At 31.9% G+C, this 20,550-nt stretch overlaps 2 protein-coding genes across 2 annotated transcripts; both read left to right on the top strand.

Annotated features, from left to right (window-relative positions):
• The first annotated feature begins 3,490 nt into the window (after nucleotides 1-3,490).
• On the top strand, nucleotides 3,491-10,697 carry LOC130622750 (uncharacterized). Its single transcript, XM_057438246.1, has 6 exons — nucleotides 3,491-3,632; nucleotides 3,771-4,242; nucleotides 4,503-4,715; nucleotides 6,966-7,130; nucleotides 8,198-8,815; nucleotides 8,982-10,697. The coding sequence occupies exons 1-6, from the start codon at nucleotides 3,618-3,620 to the stop codon at nucleotides 9,440-9,442; spliced, it is 1,944 nt and encodes a 647-aa protein (XP_057294229.1). The 5' UTR covers nucleotides 3,491-3,617; the 3' UTR covers nucleotides 9,443-10,697.
• Nucleotides 10,698-11,375: 678 nt separating this feature from the next.
• LOC130622753 (glycerol-3-phosphate dehydrogenase [NAD(+)], cytoplasmic-like) lies at nucleotides 11,376-19,971 on the top strand. The gene is made up of 11 exons (XM_057438249.1): nucleotides 11,376-11,394; nucleotides 14,819-14,869; nucleotides 15,297-15,474; nucleotides 16,688-16,756; nucleotides 17,230-17,301; nucleotides 17,375-17,531; nucleotides 17,731-17,843; nucleotides 18,164-18,204; nucleotides 18,420-18,609; nucleotides 19,512-19,618; nucleotides 19,749-19,971. Exons 2-11 carry the CDS (start codon nucleotides 14,832-14,834, stop codon nucleotides 19,834-19,836), a joined length of 1,053 nt encoding a protein of 350 aa, XP_057294232.1. The 5' UTR covers nucleotides 11,376-11,394; nucleotides 14,819-14,831; the 3' UTR covers nucleotides 19,837-19,971.
• Nucleotides 19,972-20,550: the final 579 nt, after the last annotated feature.

Genomic DNA, 20,550 nt, shown 5'->3' with positions numbered 1-20,550 from the left:
CGTTCTCCGCCACTCGATATCCACCTAGCTGACAGTATTTATTTTATACAATCTGCAATGTGTAGCTGGCCCCTTTTTTGGCCAGGTCATTTGCAAATGTACAATAGGTAGCTAGGTACAATACAAAAAGGATCTGATAGGGGAATGAAACTCAGACCAGGGATAAAGCTCAATACTAATGCCTTAATCAGTATGTTTAGATTTTTATCTTTGTCAGCGTTTACATAAGCTCTCCAAATGAAATTGTGCCTGTGCACCACTGTTTCCTTAGGAAACAGCTGTGAGCATGAAATTTTATATCGCTGTGAAGGTTGTCGTTTACATGACACTTTTTCATATTGGGTTTATGAAAATTGCACATGTGCAAGAGCTTAGTATATAGCTAGCTAGCTACCTGCACATAGCAGCAGTTTCATTTCAGGTAAATCATGTTTAGATGAAAATTTATTTCTTGTACAAATTGTCATATCTGTCTCTCATACCAGTATGACATTTGTACTGGTATGAGTTTCATTTCGCTAGAAACCATGCAGAAAAGAAATATCTTAATAGGCAAGTACAAGTTTCATCAAATTATTTATGTACACTCTTCTGTAAATTATGCCTGAGTAAAGTAATTATCTGAAATATAAGCTAGATAGCTCAACCTCGAGTTATCAGATATACTCCAGGGTATCTAGTTAATTTCAGAAGAGACATGCATGCCTTCTATTTTCTCCTATTTATATCGCAGATTGTAGATCCATCTTTTTCCTGTTTACTTTTTAACACAAGTAAAGTGCAAGGGGCAAGTTCATGACATTTTAGAGACTCTGTTCTTCTACGGTTGTAAACCGTAGCTCGATTTGAAATCTTTTCAAGCAGGTTGCCAATGCACACATGTTTGTATGATGTACATCCCACTAGTGGTTTCTTAAAATTTGAATTAATTCTAAATGTTTCTTAATTTTCCTTTTGAGCCAGAAAAGTTTCTTGAAAGAATCATACCATTGACATAAATTTCTTTAATTTATATGTCTGTTAGGGTACCTAATGGACTCTCTAATCAGTTTACTTGCCTTGTCTAATTTGTGCCCAATCAAGTCAGGCAGAATTTTTACATTTTGACTTTCTCCTTACAAAGTTTTTTATTATTCCTAAGATAGCAGTTTTTGTTATCACTTATCTAGGGCCATCAACACCACATCCCTTTTAGATATAAGGCTCCGAAGTTATCCAAGAGACCTTAAAATTATCCAGAATTTTTCCTTTGCATTCAATAGTACACATCACCTAACAGAAATAAAAAGAAACTTGTGTGATCATCAAGGGACAATTAACAATAGGTAAAAAAATTGCAAAAAACACATTTGCATTTGCCACCTATTTTTGATTAATATTAATATTTTCTTACTGCAAAATTAATAAATTTTGAACCTTAAAATTTAGGATTTTTTCCAATCACGCCAGCCCACAGAGATTGACTCTTAAGTTGCCTCAACTAAGTGAATTGTATAAACACTGCTTCGTAAGTGAGAAAATTATTATGAGGATAGTGTTACTTGTTGCCATAAAAAAATGCCAATTGCTGTAAGTTCCCTGAAAAAAACTGCATAATTAAAGATCTAAATATTTTTCAATTAAAAGATGTCATGCTGTGTGTAAAGAGATTGGCAGGGCTAGCCAAAAACACAATGCAAACTCTTTCATGTGTGTACCCGAATTAAAACACCCTTCAGTCAGATGCACAAAATTATTATTTAGAAAGTTGTATACCTGTTGCGTATAGGTCTTTAAACACTAATCAAGAAAATGAATAGGATCATGTACTTTTGACAAAGGGTTACAGAGATATGGTGGCTTAAAATAATTATTAATGATCATCAACCTATCCATTTCCGAAACGGATTCGGGGACCCAGGTTTGGGAATATACCCAAATTGGTCCTAGGTGGTAAAGTTGCTAAAAAACTTTATTTGAACATGTTCTTTAATGTTCCATCCTTATTCCCATCTAGGGGGCTTTATTCAAATTAGGAAGTTGTTTTTAACTTAACTTTCAAAATAATACAGACAAGACACTACACCATGACACATTAGTGTTAATCAGCCATACGAATTCAGCGTTTCTCTTTTTGCTTTTTGCTTTTTTACATTCCACAAGGCGACCTATTGTGGGAAAGCATAAAAAATTATTAGAATGATGACAAAGTTTTAGCTAAAAAATAAAACATCTGTTTTGAAGTACTTTTTCATATCTATTTATTATTTCAGTATACTTGTGTCATTTTATTGATTTATAAAGTTCATTTCACACTTTACAAGTTCACCAATGCAATGCATGCAACGCAAGCTTTTCAAATATGACTGTACATCGTCAATGGTTTGATTTGGATCCATATAAAGTTATTTTGATTTTTCATGGTTGTATACTCACTGTTTTTGTACTTAATTTTATAAATTCCACAACATTATTTAAATTATTAATATATATGTCTATTTTTAAAAACACGACATGTTCTGTAATAATAACTTTCGTCAGTACAACCAGATTTAAAATTATAAATTTTAAAAATAGTTGCTAATAAGTGCAGGCAATCATAAGTAAATTAAGGCTTAAAAACTAACCAATTAAGAATTTCATTAGGCTGTATGGTAGGTAACTTGTTTACATATCAGGACACTTCTGCTAATTTATATTTTGCAAAACGTGTAACTGTTTTTGAGTTTTGATTAATATATTCTCACAACATTGGATGAAAACTAATTATTATATTGTAATTCTATCTTTAAAATAGTAAACCCTGCTAGCATATTTTATAATTTAGTTTAACCTTGATTAAAGGATAACTAAAAGTCCCTTTTTTGCTGCTTGCACTTAAGTAGAATTGCAGAAAATGATGCATTGCATGAATTGATTCTATGTGCTTGTTAATGTTTTGTATGCCTTGATTATTATGTTGCTTTGACAGAAATTTTTGCTGTTACTAGAATCTAATTTTCTAAAACTTTTCAACACAGTCTTTTCATTCTAGCACTTCTGATTACACTCGCACAGGCCAACATTCACATGAAACAGAATTGAGTGTCCTGTTATAGGTCTTAATTGCATGGGTAGAAGCAATATCACATGTGCAAAGATGTTTTTTGTTGATAGAATTGAAGACTTAAAATAGTCCACACACCTGGCCACCATAAAAGCAATTTTGGGTGTGTGTTTTGCAACACACCTAACCTTATCTTGATTGACTAGCTCGTTTTCTTTTTTTTAAATGCTTGTATAGTTTGTTTTCGTGTGCCTGCTGTTGATTCTGATAAGTGCTACAAAAATATTGAAACATAATCTAGTTTATTGGCACGCATATCATTTTTAACCTATGGATGTAGTGCATGGAGCTACTTTTATAAAAGTTATTCAGCACTTAGATGCATTAGCCAAGAGTTCTTTGCCTTTTTTTTACAAAAATCACTTTAATATAAATATATAAATAATTTGAGGAACAATACGTCAATAAGAACCATGCATAGACACACAGGTTATGAGTTTTTCTGTAATTCTTTGCATCATAGATGTTGTAAGATATCTTAATTGCTTTCTTTAGTTATAATACATTTACGTGAAGCAGCATTTATGGTGTTATGTTGTGCACCTTGGTAATTACTTTTATGTTGGCTTTTTAATTAATGTTTCTATGGTATCCTTCTGTTATAACTATGGTTTCCATGGTTTATAGTAATAAAATGTTTTTTCTGTTAAATTTTAGGTACAATTTTTAATCATCTTTTTTACAGACAAATTTGCTACAGATGAATTCACCTCACTTCAAAGCAAATGTGAGGACTTGTTCTTCTGACACAGCATCAGTGTCTCCGCCTTACAACGTTAATAATGCTTCATCACCTAGTGCATCGCAATACAAAACATCTCTTTCGCCAGTCTTTAACAACAGACCACCAACATCTACTCCAACTAATTCTTCAATGACTCATGGGAGCAGAGTGGAGAATTCAACACTTTTGGCACCATTAAAAGCACCAAAATCATACGGTACTTATTCTAAACAACAGCAAGAGGAAGTGATTAATTTTATCAAGGATGGTAATAGTTTACGAACTGCTGAAAAAGTTTTTGGAATACCTAAATCGACTATGCATTGCTGGCTAAAGAAAATGCATAATAATGAGGGAGTACCTTCGATGACAGAAGTTGGCTCTGATCATTTTCGAAATGATGACCATGTACATGGAACTTCAGACAAACCAGGTTAACACTGTTTTTTATTATATACCTCTTTATTAATATTAAAGTTTATGCAAGCAAATGTTATGCTGGAAAAGTGTTTTTTCAGAAAATTAAATGACAAATCTTTTATTTTATAGAAAAGAACATGTTGCTTTTTAAAGCAATATAAAGCCAAATTGTTTTTACTCTTGATTATGTATATATAAATATATATTTTCGCTCTAAAATATGTTTGTTCTTTTAAATTTATTTATTTATGTTTTGTATTGTTGTGTATTTAGTATCGAAGGTTCACCCGTTTACTTCTGATGTAAAAGAGAAGCCTCGTACGCAGATTGTCATAGAAGAAGCTGAACTTATTCGATTTCTTCAAACTAACGAAGGAGCTGAATTGATTGCAAAGTCGTACAACATCGGTGTTGAGGAATTTCATGGATTTATTCAGCAAATGAAGTATCAAAATAAGAGTTTAAGAGGCTTGTTAGTCACTCCAGGTATAGAATAACATTGTATTTTATTAGTCTAAAATAATATAAATTTATTTGATCATGATGAATTAATTTGTTATGGATGTGCTCCTTTTAAAACATAGACAATTACAAATAATCTGAACTTTTTTGTTTTGCCATGCATGACTTAGACTGCCCAGCCCAAGGGAGTGTCAAAGTATGAAGTATAAAAATGAGGATTGTGGAGACTATATATTCGATCAGTTTCTCAAAGCCTGACTTATAAACTTCAGTCCAAAATGTTGAAAAATTTCGTGTTGACACATACTTTTTATATTTGTGCAAGTAGTTTTTTTTTAAAAAAGCCTATATGAGATTAAAGTGAATCGTATATATGTTTAGACAACTATTAAACCACTTGAAATGAAATCTCTTTAACTGTTTGCTATCAATATTAAAGAAAGTGTCTGTTTTATCACTTTGCTTTTCTGGACATTATCCAATTCAAAACGTATAACAAAAGTAGCAATAAGAAATCTTTCAACAGGTTCTTAAAAACCTGTTCTAGATCTTTTAGTGATAATTTAGGGAATTTGTTGAATTAGAAAAGAGTGAATATCAAAAGAAACTTTTGCAGAAAAAAATTGGCAATTCTGCAGTAATTTTTATGGCTTGTCTAAATACAGTGAAAGCATATATACAGAATGGCTACACCTCCTAAGAATTTAACCTGAAATTTTTGAAAACATGAAGTGTTGAATGTGTGGCAACCCTGATATAATTTTTACCTTGAACACATTAGGTTTTAGTCGAAAAATGTGTTTGAGATAGATATTAAACGTTTTTGACATTTGGTACTCTTAACCACGCCTATTTTGTTGATTGAATTACTTCTGCGAAAAAGCAAGTTGAGCTCATATAAAAGACCTTTGAAAGATGTCTAGGAATCTTTATTGGTTCTCGACATACAGGTCTTAAATGTTTCACTAATTATGCGAAATTATGACGTCAACTAGCTCTAAAACGTATTTGTTATTAAGCACAATTATAGTAATTAAATAATCAAATTTATGTATAATGTTTTAGGCGAAAAAAACTGAATACCCAATAACATTATTAATCCTGAATGCTTTGTAGAACTCTTTTATACAATACCTTAGTTCATGATACGTAACTGTCGTGCATAATTGGTTGAACTTCTAAGTCTGAAATATTAGGAATCAATTAGAAGTTTTTTCAAAAAAATATACAAATTCCTAAAAAACTCTCCATGCTTTGACTCATTTAAAATTTAATTTGTTTACATGTGTGTAATTTTTCTTAGTTCAAAATTATCAAATAGAAGTCGTGCTAAAGAATTAAAATCTCTGCCATAAAGTAAAGTTTTATATAATTCCTGTTTGCGCAATAACTGAATAAAAATTAAAGGAATGTAATAAATAATTTTGAAGTTGCCGGAAAACTGAAAAGATGATTAGCCAAAATCTCTGCAAAATCTTTTTCCTAAGATATTCACACTTAATTATCTGCATACATTATAATGTCATGTTTGTTGACCCACAGAATTTGTTGATATTTTCTATTGTCAAATTTTTGAACTGTAAAATGAAATTTATAATTCTTTAAATTTATGGTAGTTTACTTGTACCAGGACCCTTCATTTTTTATTGACCACATTGGTCACATTCGAAAGTACTAACGAGGTCATCTATGAAAATAGCTATAAAAATATTTCAACTTTTTAAACATTTAAAGGCTTTTAAGTTCAATGTAAAACACTGGTTTTTTGATGTCTTTCTATCATTAAAATTTTTATTTAAAATCGATTTATACATTTTTTAAAACATTTAAACATAAAAAAGAATCACCCTGTTTGTGAACTCTGATTAAAATTTGAGATTGTCCCACTTGAGGAATATCCAAAGTACAAATTATTCCTTTATTGAAAATTGGGTACATGTATAATCTTATTTTTTAGCAATGAAGTGTATTCTTTTTTAAAGAACAAAATAAAATAAATGTAATATATAAAAATAAAAATGTTTTATTTTCTTTTCACCCAATTTAGTTTAGTAGAAGTAAATTTTGATTTGTTAATATTTTCTTTCTAAAATGTAGATTTTTAGTGATTTTTATCTGTTTTTATTTATATGTTAGACATTTAGACAGCTTTTTAATATTGTGTTGGTCACTACATATGAAAAAAGCCTTATCTATGTTCCTTGCATCACCCCCCCCTCCCCCCCCCCCCCCTTAGAAAATTTTTTGTTGTATAAAACAAGTTATTATTTTCAGGTCATAAAAAGCAAGTTGAAGTTGTGGGTTTTGTACATGAAGCTAATAATGATATTGCTTCACATGACTTGAGAGCACACTCCTGTTCAATATCACCACGTTCTTCAATATCATCACGTTCTTCACTATCGCCACATGCTTCCGAAGACATTCATCGTAAACGCAGTAGGTTCTTTATTCTTGTGTACGTTGTGTTTATATTATTAGACCGTAGTTCCCCCATATTGACCCTTAAAGACAGAATTTCCTTAAAAAAAACAAAAAACATTTTTTCAACAGAAATTTTATGAGAACTTGTAATATAGGTAATGAATTTAAAAAGCACTATAAAAGCATGGTACGCAAAAACACATTAAATTATCAGTTTAAAGGTATTTGCTTAAGAATATATCGTCTGATGAAAAACCTACTGGTGCTGTGTTTTTTTTGAAAAAAAGGCATGAAAAACTGAATTTCATAGAAGAGCAGGCAAGCTAATTTTAGATTGGTTCACAGTGTGGTTAGGATTAGATCTGGGTTACATCCACTCTGTCAGAAATGTAAGACATTTTCAAAATTTTTTTAAATATTGGCAAAATGTCATAAGAAATTTGTTCTTTTTATATCTCAGAAAAAGATCAGGAATTTTAAACTTTCCACTGTAATGCTTTTCATTTTAATATAGTATTTTTTTATATAAGTTTTTATCTTTAGCTTGTATTTGTTTCTTTGTTTTTTTATGTACATATTGCTTTTTTTCTTCCTCTTTGAACAGTCAGCTAACAAAAAATCGAAAATCTCAGGATTTTTAGCTAAAAAATTTTCAGAAAAATGTCACCAATGTCAGGAAATTTAACTTAAATTTTGTGTCTTTTTTAATGGTTAAATAACTGAACTAGACTGCCTCTGTATGTGGTTGTTTTCACTACTTCAAACATCAACAAATGATCAGCATTTCTAGGTTTAGTAATACATCTTTCTTCGTTTTGTCATAAATTTAGTGACATTTTATCTACAGTTTAATATGCCAGTGAATTTACTGTTTTAATAAATTTCAGTTTGATTCAATTCAACAAGGTTTAATAATTTTGCCATATGTTTATCACTTTAGCATCAGCAAACTGCATATAATCTGTATGAAAACGTTTTAAAAAATTGTCACCTCGTCTAATTTTAACGTGTGACGACGTCAGTAAATTTATATATGAAAAATATGTCGTGATTTTTTTTCATAAAAATATGTCTTTATTTAGGTATTTCTGATAGTGATGACAGTAAAATCAAGGTTGAAAATGACGTTTGTCATCACAAAAGGAAAAAAATAAACGATCATTCATCTCATGACTTTAGTAGTAGTAGTCGAGCTACGACCAATGTTAACCTGACGGAATTAGTATCACTTCTTACAAATAACCCAAAGACAGCTGACACTTCAAACAATTTAGGTCTAACGCCGGAACAGTTGCTAACAGCAACCAAGTTAATTAATTCAACTCAGCCAGGTATGGTTAACACCTACCTAGCCACCAAACCTCTGATTGTAACGGGTAATTTAACGAACCCAACAGATGTGCTAGTTGATATGAAGGAGTCACCTAAGGCTGACCAAGCTGAATTGTCACCTACGTATCCGAAGATTGTCACTCCTGTGTCCGTTAAAACAGAGCATGTTGACATGGATTACATGATGACGTCACCACACACTATTCAATCAGCGCACGAGCAAAAATTTCCAGGGAGAAATCGCAGTCGGTTACAGAATCCTCTTAAGTCAACAAAATCCGGTTCGCTTAACTTAAATGAAATCAACCGCACGCAGAGCGAAAAAGAATTAATGGCGTTAGTTGATGAAGAAGATGTCAGTGCAGATGGTAAGGGTTTTTTTATCTTTGGACTCCGCCCCCCCGGTCATATTATGTTCGAAAAACCCTGGACCGAATAGCGTTAAGGTAAACATTCTCCCCTACTTGTTCTTTTGCTTTTCTGTCACCGGTTTCGATGTTAGGTAGTGATCCAGTGGTGTGTTTTTTTTCTTAGAATTGTGCGCAGAGTTTCGTGACAGTCTGGATGTGAATAGCTGGGTGGATAACGAAGCTTGGTACAATCATCAATACTTGCAACATTTTCAAGTGAGTCCGGCCACGAGCTCTACATCTAAACAGTCCGACTTCGTCCAGGCTTCAGTCAGTAGCGAGGAAAGAGAAGACGACTTTGAAAGTACGGCAGACGGAAGTGGAATAACATTTGCTTCCGTGCCAGATAAGGAGAGGGTTTTGTCGTACTTGTCGGACGGCAATACTGTTGAAGACGCCGAACAGGCTTTTAATGTACCGCAGTCTACTATACAATTTTGGTTGTCAAATCTTACCGATGACGTGGATTCAAAACCATCCGATATACGTCATCGAAGGTTCGAGTCAGCTTTTTATAAACCAAGTAGAACTTTGTACACAGACAAATCTTATAAGTCAGCATTTTCAAAGTCAGCTCATCAATGATAATTTGTTAAACACTTAATTGTGGAAATTAAAAGATTTTTTTATTGAATTTTTATTTTAGGCGGCGTTTACATGAGATCGAATTCAACTCATACTTGCATGAGATTTCATACCAATATGAAGGTTGTCGTCTTGCACTTAAGCCTAACTTTTTGCGCATGCGCAACAGCTTTTTGTACACGCGGAATAACTTTGTACACATGCGCAGGAGCCCTTCATACATGCGTAATAAATTTACACGCATCCTTAATTATTTCAATTCGGGTAAATCTTGTTTCCATAGAATCTCACACTTGTCTCGCATCCTTCTACGAGTTTTATTTTGCCCGAAACTATGTAAACACGAAAAGAAAATTTTCCTATAGACAGGTACGATTATAATACGGGCACTAACTCACGCCGGTATGAGATTGTTCATGTAAGCGCCGCCTTAGTGTTATTCAAGGCATAGTTTGTATATATAAATTTCCAGAAAAAATCGAAAAACCTTTTATAATATGTAACCCATCAAGCCTGAAGAATATTTTTTATATAATCGAGTCTAACCTGTATAACGAAGGCAAAAATATACGAAGGTTGTTCCCACAGTTTACGACTGACAGGCACTAATAGAAAGCGATTTTTGGGTTTCATAGAATAGATGTTCGCGCCAATACAATTTTGCGAGGACAGCTTTTTGTCAGCTTTTTGCGTAGACCCTAAATTTCCGGGTGTGTCCTAGCAGTTGGTTCTGTATATATTGTATGTAATTAGTATAGAGATGTTTAGAATGTTTATACATAATTTTTTAGCTATAAGCTTTGTCGATTCGTCCTTTTGGTGATTCTCAACTTCATCCACAATCATTTTCAAAATGTTTGAGAATATCTGAGAATCCATAACAAACGTCTAAAAAAGATTATTTTATTAGTGCGAGAATTCACCTCAAAGTTTTTAGACACCGCTTGTTTTTCATAATTTTACACAGTTGGTCATTTTTTATCGCAGATGAATTTAGCACGATTTTTCCTGTGCAAGCTGCTTTTCTTTTTCCTTTTCTTTTTTTTTTTTTACAATGTAAGCACGCCAATGTCTAGTGAAATGAACTTCCTTCCTTTGAATTTTCATGGAATGCATATGCTTCGCAAAATTTATAACATCGAAGGAAGGCCAACGTTTTTAAATATTTTATTTTTATTTGAATTTTATTAGCGAGTTGTATATATCCACCATGTACCCTCGTAAAATGTATAACAAAAGATTAGTCGAACCCAAAGTACTGTATTTAGAGAAAAATCCTAAAATAAAAAAACCCCGAGATATATTTGTTATGCGACGTTTGTATTCCGACAAGAAATTCTTACCACCCTGGATCCCAAGTATTTGTGTCTTTTAGACTTCCCTCGTATTAATCTCATATCAAAAAGGCAACAATCCCTGGGAATGAGGGTGGATACAAATAATCGCAGGGAAACATGATGACATTCGGTGTTATGAAAATATTTATGAAAATTTTGTAAAATTTACAGTGCAACAATTTGGAAAGTATACGTCAGTGCCGCATTTTTTCAAGTTTTGACGTTCGTTTTCCCAGTGACGTTGAGTATTAAAAAAAAAAGATTCTGGGTTCTTATTTTCTTGTACCCCCTCTCGTCCTGCCTTCGTTCTCTTATTGATCGGGGCCACAATAGAGGTACCCTCTTGTGTACAATTTAGGGGAGACGTTTGAATTTTCCTGCCCTCTACTTTTTTTTCAACCTGATAATAAAAACAAAAAATTGAGGATCGTCTTGCTTTTTCCATAGGTTTACATTGATCTTCCAGTCAACAGGCGCTGGGAATGAGGTTGGGAAAGTTGAATATTTTTTTTCTGAGAATGCGCATCCCAGCTAAAATCTATAACTTGAAATAACTGAGAGAAAATGGAGGACGACACCAGCAGGCGAAATAGGCGGAACAAAATAGGTTTAATGGTACGATTGGTATCACCCATTACATCTTTAATTGCGTTATTAATTTTTTTAGACCTGTTCTAGTGTTTTGGGTGTAATCCATGCTCAACTTGCCACGGAAAAACAGCCATTGACCGTTTTTTAGAAGTCATTTACCCTCCCCCCCCCTTCCAGATAGATAGATAGATAGATAGATGTGCATATTTTACATGGCTAGCCTCACAAATATCGAGGGATATACCCTGTCTATTATTTCCAGGAGGGGCCATGGCTTAGATGGAGAGTCCTAGAGTATTTAATGCTCATTTTGAGCGACGCAGACCCAATTAGGGCCCGCGCTCTACTAGACAACTCCCAGCAACATCCAACGGCCCACACAGTGTGCCATCTTCCCAATTTCCCTCACATGGCTTGGGTTAGCCCGGGGCTATGGTAACATTCACTCGCCCATGTTGAATCGCTGTCAAGAGGAATCGAACCCCGGTCTCCTGCACAGAGTACGAGAGCTATAACCACTAATCTACGGCGCCGTTGCGCCCCAGCTGCATGTCATGCCATTTCTAAGCGGATTGTCTTCTCTGCAATAAAAACAGGATGACCACTACTTCTGGGGGAATGCTATATACTCCTGGAAAAGCAGAAAAACTCATGGAATTTTTTTTTCATAGAAGTTTCATGTATCTTGTGTTGAAAAACTGCTTGGACAACTTGCCTACTGAAATGCCTCCCTGCTTCTAGACACTGCCAGTGTTTGTACAGTTGATCCTTGTAGCACTGAACACTCACCTGCAACTGTGGACAAGCCACTATAAATTCAAAAGGATTCAGAAGAACGGAATATAACTTCGAAATGATAAATGCATATATATATCTTTTGTAATTAGAATTTATAATAAAGACTCATGGACTAAACTTACAACAAAATGTTTTGTACTAAATCCCATTCTTCTTGAAAGAGTTCAAAACTGTGGCTCCTTCTGGAAATAAAAAGCAGGGTATATTCCTTGATATTTATGAAGCTAGCTAGTCATGTAAAATATGCACATCTGTCTTTCTATCTGTACCACCACCAAGTTGTCAGCAGAGTGCTAGGGGCCTTTGAAATTTTCATAACTGTGAGGCTGAGTGAATTGGTACCTCAGTTTACTGTTATTTGATTTCAGCAGTATTATACAGGATTCATTATTTTGCTTCAGCACATTAGGTTAAGAGAAATTACATCACAGTTTCTTGTCCCCCACGTTTTTCAGCACCTGCATGATGAACAAGTTAATTATTTTCAAAATTATAATTATTTGTGTAAAAAATTTCCCATACACAATCCTTTTTCTAGCCAGGGTGCTGTTTTGTCTATCAAAGTACGCTTGACCTGGTTTGCCATAGTTGTTGGGATAAAGTAGAGTACTTATAATATTTTTGTATTTGTGTCCTTAGTCATGAAGCTGATAAAACTTCATGTTACATACATTTTTTTTAAGCAACTCATTTATAAGCAATTAAACTTGATTTGAAAAATTATCTAACAACTTTTTCTTTTATAAAAACATTGAAAATTTAATTGAATAAAATTACGCAACTATTAAGCAGATTTAGATCTAGATAAAATTTTAAGTTCCTTATTAAAAATATTGTGTAGCTATATATTGATTTAAGTTAACTGGATAATGCACAGGTTATAATAATTTCCTTTCCTTGAAAGTGTGTCCTACTGTCTGTGACAGGCAAAGTGGATATGCTCATATTCCTTTGATGTAGCCGAAAAAGCGATGTCTATTTTGTTAATCTTTCTGATGTTATGGCGCAACGTCAATGTCACTTTAAGTCAATATCTTGATTTAAATTAATGAAGCCATTACAAGGCATTTAAAACTTTGAGGCAAAATAACTTGGAAACAAGGTGGTGACTTTTTTTTACTGTGTAACTAGGGACCACCTAGGACCAATTTGGGTAAGTTTCCTCGAATCTGTTTTGGAATGGACAGGTTGATGACATCATCAAAAAACTTTAAACCTTAATATCTCTGTAACCGTTTGTCAAAAGTACATGATCCTAAACATGTTTTTATCAGCGTCCCAGCTCCACACATTGCAGGCAAAGAATAAACTAAATTTTGCCAATTTTTTTTGTATCTGCAAAACCTAACAACTTATTTTCCATTGTCCTTTTGCCTAAGTGGATTTTTCCACGGGCCTTATCGACTAAATATAATTACTTAAAAAGTACTGCTGGTTCCTATCCTAACTGGTTCCTAACAGTTTATGTTGTTATCAACAAAAAGTTAAAAATAAATTTTTAGGCCCTGCTAAAACCTCTTTCTTGAAATGGGCAAACAGCATCACTGCGCTAGTGTTCTGCAGCCAGTAAGCTACAGAAATTGTACTGTAACAGGAGTGTAGCTTAGTAAGCAACTGCAAAATGTGACAGCTGCACTTTTCACAATAGAACAATCACTCTTCGATCTGGAAAGGTACAAAGTATGGTGGAATTGGAGGCATGTTGACGTCACCAAAAATTAGCTAAAATGTCCGCTGTGAACAATGGCAAGTGAACATTGCCAAGTTGGAGTTCATGTTACTTTAAATAGAAACAGCGTTCCTAATTGCTTGTGCTTGTAATCTTTGAAATTCCTCCCTGTTTCCCAGTATATTTTTTACAGGATTGTACCAAAGATGTAATGAGAGTAGGATCTTGCAGCAGTTTTTATTGAAATGTTCCGATGCTGATTGACAGGTTGATGTATAGTTTCCAAATTCAATTTTGTAAACAAATTTTTTGAAATTCGACTTTTAAATTGTAAAATTACCATAAAATACCACAAAATAAAAATGTAAAGAAATAAAAGTAAATCATCACCCAACAAATAACACATAATTAATGAAAGAAAAAAATAATTAATATTTTCCTTTAATTTGGAGCAGAAAATATGTATTTATAAGCAACCCCTCCTGTAGAAATATTTTCAAAAGTTTATTCAAAACTTTAACTAACACTCTGCTAGGAGGGAAAATCCACAAATATCTAAAAGATACAAATTTACATCATATCCCAGGGGACCAATTTACACATTACAAGCACCAAACACCAGGAAAAATTTTCACATTGAATCTTATAGTTCAACAGAGCCTAGTGTTTTCTTTATCTTGTGCATAGCTTGTAATATGTTTTTTGAATGTTCTGCTTTGCCATTAAAACACTCATCTTATTGCCATGTACAAAAAATACAGTAAAAGCGACGCAACGGATAGAAGAGCATACACAATAGGAATTTGAATACAATTGAAAAGGATATTGCGTAAATGTAATTCCTTCTCTTTTTAAACCTCTGTTTGTACATATTCTTATAATTTTTTAGTAGTTATGTGAGGTTGTTTTTTCGATGCTAGTCAAAATAAAACGTTGTTTTTAATTTCTGCCATTCTGGGGAATTTTTTAATTTCGTCTTAGAAAACTATGAAAAATGTCAAAAAAGGTTTGCATCATTGGTTCTGGAAAATGGTAAGTATTTAATCAATGTTGAATTATTATTATTTTTTGAAATTGAAATTGATGCTTGCTGGCATAGTAGTAGTACTGAAGAAACTTTTAGTAAATTTTTTTTCTTAAAGCTATTTTGGATGTTTCTTTTTTTCGGCTGACAAACTAACCCTAAAATTTTCATCCAACTATTGTAATACAAATATTTACTTAAAAATGACCAAAATAATCGATAACTGTGATCTTCACTATAATTGATTATCTATACAATTTTGCATGTGTCTCAGATGTGCAAACTATACATGCTAAGATATATGAAGATAAAAGAAAAAACAAAAAAGTTACTGATTGTTTTGTGTGCAATGACACAGTCAATTTAGAAATCTTTGCCAAGGTAGTCAATAATGAAATATTCTTCATCAACTTTAAGTTCCATTTTTCATTATAGGGGATCGGCAGTTGCTAAACTAGTTGCTGAAAATGTTTCTTCCTCATCAACTTTTAATAACGAAGTCAAGCTTTTTGTTTATCAAGAGTTATTTAAAGGACGAAAACTAACTGATGTCATAAATCATGACCATGTTAACCCTATGTATCTGCCTGATGTGACATTACCCTCAAATATTGTAAGTAATGTCTTTCCAACAGAGCTTAAGAAGTTTTTATGAAGGCAATGGAGATAAAATGTTGTTATATCCACGAGTTGTTATTTTTGAAAGCACAAACGATCTGTAATGTTTTGAGACTTTTGAGACACCTTTTTTATTCTATCAATTCTTTTAGAAAATTAAAATAGTGTCTTTTTAAAATTGAGAAACAGCTCTATAGAAGTAATTTGTATGACAACAAGACCAATTAAAGAAATAAAAATGATAAATTGGTGAAAATGTATCACATTTTTGTTCACTTTCTCCCTTTTTGCTCCTTTTTAAAAAATAACAATTTCAAAAAACCGAAAGAATTAATGAATAATGAAATCGATTGTAAAGATTTAAAAAAAGTGAAGTATTCGTTTAATGGCAGTAAGAAATTGATAAAATATTAAGAAAGGAAGGAAAAGAACTATTTTATAAATATTTCTGAAATTAAAAGAATGTTCAAAACTTGGTTGTGTTAAAATGAACTTTGGTGGTAGTGTTTTATGGTTAAAATGCAAACCAATACACACTCATTTGGTTGTTGAAAAAAAGAAACATGATAAAAATTGAAATGTTTATAAACTTCAGGGTTTTAATTTTAGGCTACAACACTACATAAAAAAAATATCATGCAACGATTTTATAACTCACAAATTAAATATGTTAATATTTTATCATTGAATTTTCTACAATAACTATACTATATCAGACATTAATTTAGTGCGAGGTTTCTCAATATCAAAATGGTTTATTTGGCAAAATAACCTTTATATAAATAAAATTTAATAGTAAATTGCATAAAAACCACAAATGTTAAAAATTTATCCATATCTTTCAAGAAGCTTTGTTAATGTCTTTCCTTTAACAATAGCCACATTCTATGATGGCTGAAGAAACAATATTAAGTGTTCCTTAAAATTCTAATTTCCTTAAATTATCCACAAATGATAAAACAATAATAAAGTTAGTTTTTTATCATTTCCTTGAGTGTATCAAAAAAAAATTAATAAAAAATCCATGTTAACTTTTTATCACTATCAAAATACACCTGCTGAGTAAGATTCATTTCAAAATATCAAACTGCTAAGATTTTATCTTTAAAAAACACTTTTCATGATTTTTGGATTTGCAAATTGGTTGCCAGTTCTCCATGAACATGTCCTTCCTACAAAATTTTCCATTTGTATTATGTTGGTTTTAGCTGGCAGTTCCTTGTCCTCGAGAAGCAGCAAAGGATGCAGATATAATCATCTTTATTCTTCGACAACAGGTTATATTATTACAGCTTTAAAATTAAAATTTATAAAAAAGTTCATTTTTTTGTCATTTTAAAAAAAAATATTTATTCCACTCTGTAGCAACTTCTTTCAAGGTTAACCTATATAAGTATCATTTGTTAACTGACTGTGTAAAAATTACATCATTAACGTGAATAACATTATCGAATATAGCAAAGCCATTGCATTGCACTTAAAATTTTAATCTTATCATTATTAGAATGGGTTCATCTGCAACTATAAAATGTTTATCTCCATCATGTTTTGACACAATGTAAAAAAGTTCAAAAAGAAAAGAATGAACTTTCTAATGTACCAGAACCTCTCAAGGTTCAGCTTCAGGCTATTCTGAATTTTTTGTGTATGAAGATATCCCAACTTTTGACAGATAAATTACTGTTTAACATTTTTGTTGTTTTTCTTCACTATTATCTTTTGAGAAAATGTTATGTTTTCTTTTCTTTAGTTTTTAGGAAATATATGTGAACAAATGCAAGGTGGAATCAAACGTGATGCATTAGCAATATCATTAACAAAGGTATGGGATCAGCTGGCTTGGCTTGTTAACTATGACTAAACTTTTAGATCGTATCAAAAAATAAATTTTTTAGAGTTTATACCATGGTGAAAAAGGCAATGAAGCAACAGTAGAATTAAAATGTGCTTCAGATGTCATTTATGAAAAACTTAATCTAAAAGCAAGTGTTCTCATGGGACCAAATTTAGCAGACGAAATTGCAAAAGAAAAATTTTCCGAGACTACAATAGGTAGGCTTCCTATCTTGTTCTTATGAGTGACCGTAAAGACACTTCTAAAATATATTTCATAGCCATGGCGATGGTTATCATCATCTGTATTATTTGCTTCATGATCAAGAATATGTGTGTGCTCAATGAACCCAAATTTAAAGGTTATAGCTTCATAATTATGCTTTTTATAATCTGATTTATAACTTTAATCCACTAGCTTGTCCTGATATGGAGCTGTGGACAATGTGGAAAGAATTATTTCATTGCAAATATTTTAATGTCAAATTCTCAAAACAAGTTAAAGCAGCAGAGTTGTGTGGTGCATTAAAGGTAGTCATTATATGTGTTGTTGTTTTTTTTTTATTTTTGATAAGTTTGTTTATGTTTTGACACATGAATCACTATGTTTGTATTCAACATGTAAACACTGACTTTAAATGTCATGCATCTTACTTGATTGCATGCTTTAAATATTCAAATGTACAGTGAACATACAGAGAATTTGTGTGTGGCATGTTTTGTAATTTACAATTTAATTTGCACTTTGCAAATAATTTTTGGTATGCCTTCTTCGTCACTTTTTTTTCATGACTAGGCATAGAAGTACTGGGACTTCTTATAAAATTAAAATTAAAAGCATTAACATTTAGAATGTTGTTGCTGCAGCTGCAGGACTATCTGATGGTCTTGAGTAAGTAAGAATTCGAACTCCTGTAAATGTTTTGAGTAAATATTTGTTATCATGTCATGAACAAGCTATTTATTCTATGCTGCTAAGAAGCCTCAAATAAACTCGCTTGTTTATAACATGATAATATCTATAATATTCGATGATTAAACAGATAGTAGAAGTAGTGTTTTTAAAGATATTTTAAGTGGCTGACATTATTCTTTCTGTTATTGTAGTTGCGGTAAAAATTCCAAAGCAGCGATCATTCGTCTGGGGTTTCTTGAAATGAAAAAGTTTATCAAGCAGTTCATTGAAAATGTTGATGATGAAATCTTTTGGGAACCATGTGGTTTTCCTGACCTTGTTGCAACGTGTTATGGCGGCATGACTAGACTAGTGGTGGATGCTTATGTCAAATCTAATAAGGTTAATTCTATTTTCTAGTTAAAGAATATAAGAATTAATTGGTCTAGTTCAGTCAAAGTGGATTACTTAATGATTTGCCTCATTCACATCCAAATGCGTGAGGTTGTAGAATTTGCACACTTAATGCCAGACATTTAACATTTAAAATGCAAAAAAAGTTCTATAGTGATTATAGTATAATAGTGATTTACACAAAACTCAGGGTTTTTTTTCCACAAATGGTTTTATCCTTGTTTAAATGTAACACTCGATAACCTAGCGTTTCAGGACAAGACTTTTTTTTGAGTTAGTAGTTTTTGTGATTAATGTTAGGCATGATAGGGTAAAATTTGTTTATGTGCTCTGTCACTCACAAGTTCTGTGCACCCGGCCAAATGCAAATTAGAAATAAAGAAGTTTTTAAGTAGGAAAGGTAGATAATGAGTTAAACTTTTTGCCACAGAAACAATTTTTTTTGAAACATAATTTAATGGATTCGCACAATTGTGAATGTTACAAAGGCACAAATTTTTTACTAAGTAGGGTACTTAGGATTTTGCTGTGAAACGAATCAGGTCCACATTTTGGAAATAAAAAATTGCTTTGACAAATAATTATTGAAGTAGTACTAAAAATGTAAGAATTTACTTGATGTAATGCTGTAGAAAATGGCCACGGCCCAATTAAAAATATCAGTTCAATTCCCCAAAAAAGCCTTTTTTTCAATGCCTTACTAATTTTTTCTTGCTACCTAACTGATATGTTCTTGAGACCTACGTCACAAAGTCAACCAAGCATCCATTCTTTGTATATGCATGCTGTGTACTGAAGAGAAATTAGAAGGCTGATTTGGACTGCATTATTTTTTTTGATGATACTTATGTGACAATCTTAATTGAAGAGAAAATATTTCTGTTATTTAGACTCTTAGGGAGGTGGAAATTGAGTTATTCCATGGCAATTACCTAGAAGGACCAATAAATGTTAAACAAGTATATGTGTGGTTAATCAACCGTGGTGGAGTCGAGGAGTAAGATTTTGATTATCTTTTAGTGTGTTCAGATCAACATTTTTTTTCTTTTCATATATTTTTTCCATGTTTTTGTGTGTATTAATGAAGATTAATTTCTTACTTCTTCTTATAACGTGTTTTTCTTTAGGTATCCACTGTTACGTGCAGTTTATGGTGTCTTCCACGAAAACAAGCCTTTCCAATATTTTGTAGAGTCTTTAAAAAGCAGTTTTTAAATTTTACTTTTAAAAAACTAAAAATGATCGTATATATATATATGTAAATTTAATATGACTAAAGTGTAACTGAGAAGAGTATGATTTAGAAGATATGCACGTAGAAAAGTCTTGTTTATATATTTATATGGTATATATGTGAGTGTTTTTTTAATTAAAATTACTGTTAGGCCATCTAAATTTAAAAGTCGTTCTTTGCCAAACACCATGTCAAGCTACAAAACTACATATTAAGGTTTGAGGGTATAAAATGATGATAAAAGGACTTTCAACTATAAAACACAGTGCTACGAAAAAGGTTTTAATACCTGGAGTAGAAATCATTTGAGTAGAAGAAATAAACAAGAATTTAAAAGACTGCATGAATTTAAAATCCACTTGAACTTTCTTTATATTGTTTCAAAACTATTGATAAAATATTTTTTAACTTTAAATTGAACTTACAAAGAAAGATTGGTAGCTTATTATTTTTATTTTTTACTGTGCTATTAATAGATGAGTTACCAATGTTTACAAAATTAATGTATGGGCACAGAAAAAACAGGACCAGAAGCAAAATTTTAATCACCTTAACTTACGTTTCAAAAATAAATAAATAAATACAAAAGACACTGAAATTAAATTTCTTAGCTGTTCTTTTTTCTTTTCAAGAATAAGTATTTCGGTGCAAGTTTCTTTGTTTCACTGGATTTTCTTGAACATAACAGTCTGTTG

Source organism: Hydractinia symbiolongicarpus, chromosome 12 (assembly GCF_029227915.1).
Source record: "Hydractinia symbiolongicarpus strain clone_291-10 chromosome 12, HSymV2.1, whole genome shotgun sequence".
NCBI lineage: Eukaryota > Metazoa > Cnidaria > Hydrozoa > Anthoathecata > Hydractiniidae > Hydractinia > Hydractinia symbiolongicarpus.
This window is presented reverse-complemented; position numbering and strand designations above follow the sequence as displayed.

Coding starts and splice junctions, on each gene's coding strand:
- LOC130622753 (XM_057438249.1), top strand. CDS start 14,832: ATGTCAAAAAAGGTTTGCATCATTGGTTCTGGAAAATG. Junction 15,475..16,687: donor TGACATTACCCTCAAATATT/GTAAGTAATGTC, acceptor TGTTGGTTTTAG/CTGGCAGTTCCTTGTCCTCG. Junction 17,844..18,163: donor AGTTGTGTGGTGCATTAAAG/GTAGTCATTATA, acceptor ATTAACATTTAG/AATGTTGTTGCTGCAGCTGC.
- LOC130622750 (XM_057438246.1), top strand. Junction 4,243..4,502: donor TGGAACTTCAGACAAACCAG/GTTAACACTGTT, acceptor TTGTGTATTTAG/TATCGAAGGTTCACCCGTTT. Junction 8,816..8,981: donor AGAAGATGTCAGTGCAGATG/GTAAGGGTTTTT, acceptor TTTTTTTCTTAG/AATTGTGCGCAGAGTTTCGT.